Source organism: Oryzias melastigma, linkage group LG5 (assembly GCF_002922805.2).
Source record: "Oryzias melastigma strain HK-1 linkage group LG5, ASM292280v2, whole genome shotgun sequence".
Taxonomy (NCBI): domain Eukaryota; kingdom Metazoa; phylum Chordata; class Actinopteri; order Beloniformes; family Adrianichthyidae; genus Oryzias; species Oryzias melastigma.
In genome coordinates, this window is record NC_050516.1 from 29165481 (window position 1) to 29178335 (window position 12855).

General features: G+C 38.5%; 2 protein-coding genes across 2 annotated transcripts in view; one reads left to right on the plus strand and one right to left on the minus strand.

Annotated features, from left to right (window-relative positions):
• cacna2d2a (calcium channel, voltage-dependent, alpha 2/delta subunit 2a) overlaps window positions 1–12855 on the plus strand; it is a gene marked incomplete in the record, with an annotated part of 243323 nt that overhangs the window by 223552 nt on the left and 6916 nt on the right. Inside the window, 14 exon segments of the mRNA XM_024269892.2 lie at window positions 2415–2504; window positions 2647–2715; window positions 3128–3202; window positions 3277–3351; window positions 3417–3488; window positions 3573–3644; window positions 3733–3794; window positions 5678–5754; window positions 8000–8014; window positions 9638–9698; window positions 10889–10986; window positions 12327–12417; window positions 12501–12563; window positions 12697–12800. Coding sequence (XP_024125660.2) covers window positions 2415–2504; window positions 2647–2715; window positions 3128–3202; window positions 3277–3351; window positions 3417–3488; window positions 3573–3644; window positions 3733–3794; window positions 5678–5754; window positions 8000–8014; window positions 9638–9698; window positions 10889–10986; window positions 12327–12417; window positions 12501–12563; window positions 12697–12800 — 1024 coding nt within the window.
• The window catches only part of abhd14b (abhydrolase domain containing 14B), a 49302-nt gene that overhangs the window by 19434 nt on the left and 17013 nt on the right, over window positions 1–12855 (minus strand). The window lies entirely within an intron of this gene.

Below are 12855 nucleotides of genomic sequence, written 5' to 3' on the forward strand. Positions count from 1 at the left end.
GGATATTTCATAAAAAAAGAGAGTGGACTGCACAGTTGGACCGGCTCACTCGGGGCCCCTTGCTCCCCACCGCCGCCACATTCACTTGAGGCACAGCGAGCTATCAGAGGCCCCTGGGATAACCTCATTCCAGCCGTAGAAATTGTTTTGGTGGGGGGGAGCTGCAGTTCGCCCTTTTTTTTTCTCCCCTTCCCTGCTACCCCCCCTCCCAGCCCCTGGCCCTGTTGAGTGATCAGGCCCCAGAATAGACTGTCAGCTGTTCCATTAACTCTGGCATATTTATATTCTGAAAACTGCCACTTACTTTAATAGGTTTTTCTGAACGTGGGCTCAGAAGACGCGCGTGTTATTTAAACACATTCTGCCCTTCAGTATCAAACACTCATCACGCCGTCTCGCTTGGATAAGATGGCACCACTGAAGAAGCAGATGGACTACAGATGGCGAAAATGTTAGAAGCACTGTCCACTGCACTGAGCCCTGTTTGTGTAGAAAATTCTAGTAAAAATACTTTGTGGGCTCTGAGTTTGTTGTTTTTATAGATTTACTGATAAAATGTATGAATTTTTGGAATGTTTTCACAATAAAAGGGACCAGAATTGATGGTCCACTCTCACGGATCATGTGATGTTCAGACAGGCAACGGCGTTTAATGAAGGGGAAACTCATACTCTTGTAGTCTATATAGCATTTTTCTTATGTATCCCATGCTGGTGTTTGCTGACTTGTTATGCCTCCTAAATTGTTTTAGCCATGCGGAAAATTTCCCCCGTACTTGGTGAAAAGGTCTGGCTGTCACTGTTCTGATGGAATATCTCCCCGTGGCGCGTTAAACTGGACTTTTATTGAGCTAATAATAGAATCGGTTGCGCCTGTCAGCACGGTTCAGACGATAGAAATGGAACGGTCCGGTGCATAAAACGGGGAGGGGGGGAACAGTGTTTTTATGCAGGTCATACCCTTTATATATGAAGGCTAGGTGATACATCTGAGACAAGCTCGCATTTCGTTTCTGAATGGAAATGCTGTTATTAGAAAATGTTAAACCCCATGACCCTTTTCGCTAAATATGTTTTATAGTTTAGTTTTTAAGCCTAAAATCCTTCTGATCATCTTTTGATCTATTTTAAGAGCGTTGCCAGTGTTTTTCTTTAATATAATTTTGCAGTTTTAAGCCAAAATCAAAATATTTGTGTCGTTTTATGGGACATAGTTTCTGCAGAGTGGCAGGAGTTCTTTAGAAATTCTCTTCTGAGTTTTGGGCGGGGCTGTTTGCATGGATCAACTCCGCTCCTCTTCCACTAGCCTTACAGCTTGTGACCCGCCCACCCTATTTTCAATGTCACAAATATCCTCTTTTTCCTAAAAGATTTTTTTTTCTTCTCCTGTTTTACAACATTTAGAATAAAAAAATACTCAAAAGTGCTATTTTATTTAATATTTTGTTTCATATATGTCCTCCATCATCAGAAAAATACCACAAAAACATATTAAAAACACAATTTTTAATGGAGTGGGTCTTTAAACACGTCTTTGCGTCTTAAAATGCCTTGATCTGATCAGATCCGGATTTTAAAAAACTATGCAAAACTGAAAAATGAAGTAACTAAGTAGGGGTGGGGTTATATAAATTCACTTCTTCCCTCTCCTTTTCAAGCAATACATCAAACTCTGCTATACTTTAGTCCATAATTATTATATTTTATGAATCAAATGTGATGAAATGTTTTTTATTCGCTAATCAATGAATTTCATAATTTCTTTAATGAGTTTGAAAAATCTGTGGGTTTTTTTTTTTTTTTGGTCCTGTATTGTTCACAATCTACGCTCAAAATAAACCAGATCGACCAATAATCACCTCTTTTTCCTACATGTTTTATTATAAAATTGCTCATATTTTTATTTGAGCAATTATTCTCAATCTATTTAATTGCATCCACCAGCCACTTGTTTTCTAATACAGTATCTCTGCTGGTGAAAAAATACAATAAAATCACATGAGCACTAAATATTGAAAGTGGACTTAACCCCTCACCTTCCTTCATAATCGCTGTGGGACGTTCTCATTGACAGTGCAGCCTGTGAGAGAGGCTGTTTGCACAATGTGCCGCTGACACCTCTAATGTGTTTTTAATAGCTCTTTTGTAATGATGGAAAACAGCCTTGAGTGGCTTGGGACCGGAGGCTTTATGGCTCGGCAGTGTCGTGATGCCGCCGCCGCCGCCGCCGCTGCAGCTACAGCCGGCCCGCTGCTTTATGCGCTGGCAGAAACGAGGCTGGACAGGGTCTTGTAGTTTTATGACAGATGAATGTTAGAAGGCTCTTTAAGTGATCCTCCTTAAACGCCAATACATGACAGGCACTATAAATTTCTGTTGGGTTGTGTGCTTATGTGTGATTTAACGCTCCTGCAGGAGTACCTGGATGTTCTGGGACGCCCGATGGTGCTCGCCGGGCCGAGAGCCAAGCAGGTGCAGTGGACCAATGTCTACCAGGATGCACTGGTGAGTCAGAATTTAAGGTAGTATTTGTATTTTTCATAAAATTTACACTAAATTAGTATAATTGTTAATATTTTTAAAGGTCAGATCCAATTTTTCTGACTAAAATATATCATTACATTTTTTTTATTTTTTTTTAATTTAGGGTTTGGGTCTCGTCATCACGGGGACTATGCCAGTCTTCAACCTCACAGCAGATACTGTGAGCTCCCAGGTAAAACAGAAAACGGGCTGTGCCAAATATTTATTATTATAGAATCATGATGTTAAAGTCATTAGTAGAGAATAGGATTATATAATTCAGCTCAAATATAGATTAAAAATTATAGGCAAAATTGTTTCCCTGTATTCCATCATCAGCCTCCTGTGAGGCTCCCTGAGGCAACACTTCCCCCTTGAGGTGACAACAGACATCACAACGAGTTATCTGTTCAATCGGCTTTAGCTTTCAGCGTCTCTGAGCCTTTGAGTCCACACAGACTGAGAACTGGCTTTTGATTTGGTCAGAGTGACAGGTTAGAGATGGTGCACAGGTGTTCTGCGCCTGCCCCCAGCTCAGCTCCCAGCCTCTCAGGGCTGTTATTCATGAGATGCTTAGACTTTTGTTTTCCTTCGTCTTCACACAGAATCAGCTCATCCTTGGGGTTATGGGAGTGGACGTTGCAATCAATGAAATCAAAAAGAAGACGCCAACATACCGAGTGAGTGATTCTCTTCTCTCGTTTGTCCTCTTCTGGAGAATTGTTGAATTATCTCTTCATTCTTTATTCTAAAGCTTGGAGCCAACGGCTACACCTTTGCCATCGACCCAAACGGTTACGTGCTGCTGCATCCCAACCTTCAACCAAAGGTAGGAGGATTATTTTTTTACTAAATTCAAACTTGTTATGAATCTAATTTATCCTTTGTGTTCAGATCATTAACTTCAGGGAGCCCGTCACTCTGGACTTCCTCGATGCAGAACTGGAGGACGGCAACAAGGAGGAGGTACAGCTGCTGGGAGTTCTCCTCTTTTCATTTTTGGGGATCGATGCACCCTCTCACCCCACAGCCTTCCACTTTCACTTCCAGATCCGGAGACTGATGATCGACGGCAAATCGGGCCAAAGAAAAATCCGGACGCTTGTGAAGTCAGTTGACGAGGTAAACGATCCACGTGTCACCGTTTTGATTTGTTTTCCTCCAAGTATGTAGCGGTGTTGGTTACTGGTCTGTTTGTGGTCACCAACAGAGATACATTGATGAGGTGGTGAGGACTTACACATGGACGGCTGTGGAGGGGACAGATTACAGGTAAAGACGAAGACACAACCTGAGGGTGTGAGTGAGGATCATCTCAGTTCTGGTCTGCAGTTCAGATTTCATTCATAAACCAGCAATAAGTCCTCAAAGAGAAGAAACTGAAAAAAAAAATTAAAAAAAGTCATAATTGATAAAAAAAAAAAAACACACAATTTGAAAGTTTATCTGCTTCAAAAACAAAGAAAAGCTACTTATTTTTAGTATTTTTGCACAAAATTCAGAACCTTTAGTAAAGTGTGTTCAAAATTAAAAAAAAAATGAGACATTAAGCTTTACACTTTCTTTTTCCTTGGTGTTGAGCTGCAAAAATCTTAAGCTGAAGCACCAGGACACCATTTTTATTTATCTTTAAGTTTGAAGGTATCCTGACATACATTTTCAAAGCCCCGTATTTATATATACAGTATATAAACATAATTTTGAAAGAAACATTTTTATAAGCTAAATGCATCATGCACATTTATTTCATTTTCAGGCTGGTTGCACCAATTTCTTGTAAAATATGACAGTTTTAGACGTCTACCCAATGATAAAAAAATGTGAACAATTTGATATTTTGTTTTCAGTACCCTCATATGTTGTGTATTTTGATCAAATATAAAAATGTCATGTTTTGTCCAGTTAACAGAAAATTTTCCTAAGAATTTGAAGGAATAGTTTTCACACCATTTGTTTACTTTCACGTCTGTCTTTATGCGAGAAAAATCTCGTAAATCTATGAGATTTAAAGTCGTAAATTTAGAAGAAAAATCTCGTAAATCTATGAGATTTAAAGTCTTAAATTTACAAAAAAAACTCATAAATCTATGAGATTTAAAGTCTTAAATTTACAAGAAAAAACTCATAAATCTACGAGATTTAAAGTCGTAAATTTATGAGAAAAATTTTGTAAATCAGCGAGATTTAAAGTCATAAATCTATGAGATTTAAAGTCGTAAATTTATGAGAAAAATTTTGTAAATCAGCGAGATTTAAAGTCGTAAATCTATGAGATTTAAAGTCGTAAATTTACAAGAAAAAACTCGTAAATCTACGAGATTTAAAGTCGTAAATCTATGAGATTTAAAGTCGTAAATTTACAAGAAAAAACTTGTAAATCTATGAAATTTAAAGTCGTAAATTTATGAGATTAAAAGTCGTAAATTAATGAGAAAAGAACCAAAGTTGTCTGTTTATCAGAGCCGTGCTTGAAGATGAAAGACATGGAGTATCTTGTATAGATTTATTTCCAGATCAGTGTTAAAAACAAAGAAATTCGGAACCTTTTGTTGATTCAGAATCAGATTATTTCCAGGTTCGGTGTCGGTTAGTGCGGAGTTTCATATGTAAATTAAAGAGCTCAGAGATACATGTTCATGAGGACCGACACTTTATTCTGCCTTTTATTTCCCAGAAGCACAAGAAAAAAACTCGTAATATTACTTTTTTTTGTTGCCCTAATACTCTTACTTTTTCAAATGGCATGTTTTCATCAACAATTTTTATTTAAAAAATAGTCAGAAATACAAATTTTTAACCCTTTAAAACCAGAGCTCCAATGTTTAAATTCTTTGATTTACTGTAACTCGCTGCTTTTCTCCTTCACAATGTACTGGAATTGATCGTGTTAATGGTAGAAAAGTTAGAGTATGGTAAATATTTTGTGTTTAACTGTTACATCTCAGGTGCTAATTTTCTTTACATGTGTGTCCACCATCTTGAAAAAAATGCCACAAAAACACAATTTTCATGGGAGTGGGTCTCCACACTGTTCTTGGAAACATCCGACTTCCAAATATTCCCCCTGAGACTCTTTTATAATGTATGTTAATGGACAGTATCTCCTCTTTAAATTTGTTTAGTGTCTCTCAGATTGTCTTTTCCCGATACCTCAGTCTAGGGTTGGTGCTGCCCACATATAGTGAGAACCACATCAAAGCCAACATAAGTGACCAGATCCTCCAGGTGCAATGTAAGTACTCTCAGGACGTCCCAGCTCCTTTCCCTCTCTGTCTCCTCCTCCTCTTCCTCCTTTCTTCCTCTCTTCTCTCCTGTCTCTCTCTAACATAACTGACACTCCGATCCAGTCCTTCGTGGCGGTTTTTCCGACATCATCATAGGGAGAGTCCGAGCGGAGCGGCCCGCCTTGCCCCGCCCCTCCTTTACTGTCGTCTCCCCCCCTCCCCCCTGTGCTCTCTGATAGACAGGATCACACAGAGCCCGGGTTCCCCGACTCCTCCTCCTCCTCCTCCTGCCCCCCCATCCCCTCCTGTCTCCATGCTGTGCTGTAAAATGGTGATGTTTTTTCTTCACACTGGCTGAAGAAAAAAAAACTGAACTGACAGAAAGGTGAAAGCTCTGGTTTTACTGTACTACTCAGGTGAAAATAATGGTGACTCTTGTGCTATTATTTTTCTTTTTGCCAAATGCTCTCGCCTCTTCTCCACCAAGAAATGATTCTGAAGCGTTTGTGTCCCGGATGTTCTGGATCTGTGAAAACATGCATGCTTTTCACTCGTTACGATGAGTTTTTTCTTTTTTTTCCTTGTTTGTTTTTTTTCTCTTTTCTGTTTAGTTCTTAGCTTTGGAATCATTCATGGAGAAACTCCCACATGACCTGGAACTCTGGCTCCTCAAATGTGGAAGTTTTAGTGGGTCTGAATGGGGGCTCGTCTCCCATTCTTCCTCGACCCTGCAACTCCTGTTTATTCAAATGTTTTCTTAACCGTTTTAATTTATTTTAGGGCTGGGTTGATCAAATCGATTAATTGATTTAAGCTTAATAGATCAATAATTGATTCATAAAAATAGAAATCAATTTAACACATGAAGCTAAAGTCCAGTAGCTTGATGCTAACGTTTAATGGAATTCCCCATAGGACGGCTAATGCTAACGCTCGGTCAACCTGAACATTCATTGCTGACTAAATGAACATCTTTATATACTTACAAGCATGAATTTTATCAATTCTTTTGAGGAAATGTTTTTTAAAGTAACTTTTTGTGATGTAAAACAGTGGTCCCCAACCTTTGTCAGGCCATGGATCCGGTTCAAAGTAGACAAAATTTTTTGTGGACCGGTCCAAAGTTGGCATTTTTAAGTTTCCAGTGTATGAAAATCTATTTTCTAAATGCCACTACAAGAAATTTTGTTTAAAATAATCGAAAAATATCAGTAGATATTTTCTATGCAGATGATGAAGATTCAATTAAAAAACGTTGTATCATATCTGACTTAAAAACATTCTATAAAAGAAACATTATATGATTTTACCCCCCATTCAATGTCTTTCTAACACTCAATCCAGACTCAGATTATCTCCCAGAGCAAAAATATTGATCATAATTTTTTTTACATAAAAGTAGCTGCCTTAGGTCACGTGACCCAAATGGATGTTGTGAACAGAATCTGGAAGTCTTTAAAATTAAACTTCCTTCAAGATCAGAATATAAGTGAAAGTTAGCGCATTTATTCATTTTTCTGTCTGTGGCCCGGTATCAAGTGACCCACGGATCGGTGCCGGCCCAGGGGTTGGGGACCACTGATCTAAAAGACATTTTTTTGCTTAGACTTTCTTCTTCTTGTGGAATAAAGTATAATGCTATAGCGCGAGTTCCCCCTAGTGGCCAAACTGAAACGTCCTCCAGGAGAAGCAGAACGATGTTTACAATGTTAATGATCTGAACATTTTTGTTCTCCTTTAGAGAAACCATGTATGATATTTAACAATCTCATTATTTCACTAATAAATTTTGCAGTATATGAACTGTTTCAGATAAATAAAGGAAAAAACATACATACATTCTAAACAAATGTGTCAATGTGTGTAAACCGTGTAAAATCAAAATCAAATTAAATAGAAGAATGGAAAAAAAATCGGAATGGAATCGATCCAGGCTCCGATGAATCGAATATTTCTGGAAACTATTATCCATACCCAGCCCTAATTTATTTCATCCTTTTTTTTCCTAACAGTTAATGTTTTCTTTTCCTGCATTTTCCAGATTTTTCTTTTTTTGTGTGTATTCCTTAAGGGATGTTTGCTCCTCATTTCTTTTTCTCTCTCGTCTCGTTTGACTTTAATTAGTTTACTTCTTTCAAGAACACAATATTTTTATTCAAACAGTAATTGAATAAAATATTGTCTGTTACTCCCCCTCCCACCCGATCCCCTGTTTCTTTTCTTGCTCCCTCCTTCTCTGATGGATCCACACAGTCTCATACATCAAGGGCAAGTATAATCCATATTGGTCCACGTTCCCTTTCTACTTCCTACCCTCCCACCTACCGCTTCCTCCTCCTCCTTCCTTCCTCTCATCCCAATTTTCCTCCTGCTTCCCCCCTTATTTCCCCTCACCAGTCCCAGCCTGCTTGCCTCTGTTCTTGCCCGTTTTTTGCCTTCAGGATCTTTCTTCTCTTCTAATTTCCTCTTCTCTTCCTCATTTAATCCGTTGTGCTCTTCTTTCTCCTCACCCTCTTGCTGCAGCTAAGGTCTCACCTCTCTCACAAAGGCTCCAGACCACACCCTTTCCTCCCAAATACCTGCTGCACCAGAAACGAATGCGCAAACGTAGCAAATGTTAACAGATGTCTCCTGTTAAAGCTGTCATTCTCTATGTCCTTCTTCTGCTTTAAAAAGCTTCAAAATGAGCTTCTCTTTTTCCTCTCTGCTCTTTACCTTTCTTTATCTTTGTCATTATTTTGTCTCATTTTAGCTCATACACTAGAGCTCAATATTTGGCATTATTTCCTGAAACCCAAATCCCTTTTCATAGCAGCTCCCTGAACCGTAATGAGGAAAAGGATTTATAATTTGTTGTTAGGAAATTAGTCTTTTTCTGACGTTAATCCTGCATTTGTGCAGCCTAAGTCACACCTTCACATTAGCATGTACATGCTGCTTATTTCCATTTAAGTAAAAATGGATTTCTTGTCATCGTTTGAAGTAGCAGCCGCGTAGAGGCGACAAACAGGTCTAGCAGCTGTGGTTTGTTAGCCGGCCTATTATCTCGTCTGTAGCTGGAGGCGGCGTCGGCGTGCAGATTAACCCCCACGGGGAAGAGCCGTGTCCTGCTCACCCAGGTCCTCCCATGCTGCCAGGTGTCACCGCGGCGCTTGGCACAGCACCTGACTCCTGTCGTCCCTCTGTACTCCCTGTCTCCATCAGCTTGTTTCCACTCCCTCCTCACCCTTCAGACCGCCAGGGGCACAGCTCGCCAGTTCAATAAACCCGACCCCGGATGTGCATGGCATTGTGGGCGGAAAACTACCTGGGCACTCTATTTTGGCGTAAATATTTGATCTGTTCTCCAGTTTTAGGACTTGAAAAATGTGTGGAGTGAAGGAAACGGTGTTGCCCTTTCACATGCCCTTCACAATGCTCTGCACTTCCTCCGATTGTGTGTCTCCTCCACCCCTGTCAGTCTGAGGGGTGACCACTTCCATCAGGACCGTCTTCCACCTCCCCTGCAATAGTTTGCCATGTTGATGCCTGCCTGATCTAAGAAGCACTCATTGTGGGTCTCATGTCTGAGAACTTGCTTCCTGGCAAATCACTCCCTTTAAGTCAGTTCTCAGACGTCTAAAACATTTCCGATTGGAATCAGAAACGATCCTCAAGTGTCTCATAAAATAACAAAATTAAAGATGTGAGTGCTTTGCAAAAAATAGTCGTACCTTAAGAGTCAGGTTTGGTTTTGGGCACCATATTGGCTAACGCTAGTGTTCCCTTGGTACCTCCGTGTTGCTATGGTAAAGTCCCCTCTGCACCTCTGAAGAACAGCTGCTCTTTAGCCACGCCTCCCCGCTGCTCTGCCCACGGCTCTCCCTGGATAATCTCCCTTTTCTGTTGCAGATTTTGAATCACTGCTGCCAAACACTTTTGAATCTGAAGGACATGTATTCATTGCTCCCAGGTAGCCCTGTGTGTCAGTCTTTGCTGTTGTCGATGAGCTTCTGTGTTTGTCCTAAGACTATTTACACGAGTTTTACCATCATAACTGTCCATTTATCACGTCAGTCATCTGCTTTCGTCCTTTTCTTTCTTTTTATGTTAAAAATTAGGGCTGGGTTGATAAAATCGATTAATTTGGATCGATCTAAGCTTAATAGATCAATGATTGATCCATAAAAATAGAGATCAATTTAGCGCATAATGCTAAAGTCTGCTAGCTTGATGCTAACGTATAGTGGGATTTCCCATAGGACGGCTAATGCTAATGCTCAGTCGACATAAACATACATTACTGACTAAATTAACATCTTTATAAACTTACAGGCATTGATGTTCCAAAATATTTTAAGGAAATATATTTATTAAAGTAACCATTTATGGTTAAAAACAGTTTTTTGCTCATATTTTCTTCTTCTTTTGGAATAAAGTGTAATGCCATAGTGCAATCGCCACCTAGTGGCCAAACTGTAGGAGAGGCAGAACAATTGTTGGAGCTTCTCCGTTTGAAAATCCATGTAACACTGTAATACAATATGTGAATTGTATCAGATTAATATGAATATCTTTAAAACATATTTAGATTATTAATGTATTTCTTAACAAATGTGTAAACTGTGTAAACTCAAAATGTAATTGAGTCGAATTAAATTGAGTGGATCGAAAAATCAAATCGATCCAGGCTCCGGTGAATCAAATTGATTCTGGAAATTATTGCTGATACCTAGCCCTATAAAAATATTTAAAAAATAAACAGGTATATAGACTTGAACTAAATGTAAAAAAAAGTATTTCATGTAAAAAGGTCTTTTGTATCAATAAACAGGATGTTTGCATGCCGCTTTGTGGTGCTGCATGTTTGAGTTTCAATTGAATAGTTTTAATGTCACACAGCAACTTTTTTAATTGGTTCCAAAAAGAAACATCCACATCCTGAACTAAATTCACATCACAGGAAACTCTTTTAGGGTTTCCAGCTGCTTATTGGAATCAGATCCGCCACTTTGACATGCCTGCGCCTTGCTCTGCATCCATTTATTGACTGAAAATTTAAGGTCTAACAAAAGCATTCTACACACACTCGTATGGATTGTATATATGTTGATTTTAAAAAGTTTTTATTGACGCTCAGATTCTTCTTTGCATGTTTCTCAGGGAGTACTGCAACGAACTTGAACTGTCCAACAACAACACAGAGTTCCTGCTGAACTTCATTAGTCTCATGGAGAAGGTGACACCCGATTCTAAGCAATGTGAGTCTGCTTTCACTTCTGTTCCAAATCAATGGAGGAAACACATCAAGTCACAGAACAATAAACATACACACGTGTGCTACATTTTATTATGAATGTTTTCCTCCAAGTTGATCTGATTTCAGGTAAATTATCAATGTTGTAGCTTTTGATGTCAAATACTGCAATGTCTAAAAATGAAAACGATCCGTGAAAACAGACGGTTCATCACAAGGGATATTCCTGAAAACGTTTGTCAAAAATGAACAAAAAAGGATTTTTCATTTAGTTTCAGGAAAAAGTTGTAAAATGTTACCAGTCCTTTTGAAATGGTCTTAAAACCTTAATGGCAAGTCTGTGTTTTCATTCAAGTACTTTAAATGTAGGCAAAAAGCAAAATGTTAGTTAGTTTCTAATGTAAGACTGTAGAATTTTTTTGCTAAAAGCTTCACCTACGTTCAGTTTAGAATTCAGTCGAATAAAAGAAAATAATTATAATATATAAGCCCATATGGGGTTTTTGCCTCTTCCTGCATCTACTTTTTATGTATTTCTATACCTGTTTTTTTTCTTTATGTAAAAGTGCAAATAAATAAAATAAAAAAACAAAAAAAATATCAAACCAAAAGAATAAACTTTGCAGCCTTAATACCAAAAGTCTGCTAAAAACACGAGGAATTTTATGAAGCTAGCATTTGTTAAAGCCCGCTGCATCAAAGAATTGACAGAAAATCAAAATTTCTTGGTATTAGGATGTTTATTAAACCCTTTCATGAAATCCATGAAAAGAATTGCCATATTAAATTTTGTGAGACATACAAAATATGATCAATTGGGTGACAACAATATTAGATGATAATAACAAAAATATAAACATGAATGTTCAAAAAATAAAATACCTTATTTACCTACTGTCCCAAATTTGACCCACACATTTTTTAACATGGTGTAACTGTATTATGATTAATTAATTGTCAGCAAAATTTGCTTTCTTTCAATACAGCAAGTAGTAATTTAAAGAAATGTGTAACAATGAGTTATTTTCACCATAAAGTTTTAATAAATCAACAAAACGTTTTCCCGCCACAAGTGTTTCTTAGATTTCATGGAGGCAGCCATTTTGAAACGAGCAAGAAAAGTCCTTCTACAGCCCCTAGTGGAAGGATGATGAACTACAGGGCAAAAACATGGATCAAAGTATATACAATGGGGTTTTTAAGGAAAGTTTAGATCATGCTAATGAGATAGGGATCTCAGAAATATCAAATGTGATACCAGTGGTTATATCAAGTTAAAAATATCAAATTAAAACAGCAAAATAAGTGTTTTTTTCTAACTGTGTTGGTCTTTTTGTCTTTTAGGTGATAATTTGCTTTTACATAATTTGATTCTGGACACTGGCATCATCAGACAGTTGGTTGAGAAGGTTTGGAGAAACAAAGATTTAAACACGTGAGTAGAGCTTCCGAGACGACAGAGGTGTGATATCAGATTTCTAATGCATTCAAACGTTAATCCCGCCTCTTGCCCTTTAGGTACGGCTTCTTGGCTGTGTTTGCTGCAACAGATGGAGGCATAACGAGAGTCTTCCCCAACAAGTAAGAACTCTTTAGCAGGAACTCTAAATCTTCTTCAGCATGGTGATGTTTCATAGGTTTGTGTGGTAGGCTCTGCAGGAAGCTCATACATCAGACTTTTACACCTCCGGTATCTCTGCTCCTCGTATCTTAGAGCGGCAGAAAGCTGGGAGGAAGACCCTGAGCCGTTTAATGCCACCTATTACCGCCGCAGCCTCGACAACAGCGGCTACATCTTCAGAGCACCTTATCGACCCTGTGAATGATGTTCATGGTCTTACATTGCATATCTCACACAGTGATGCTTTGTTTC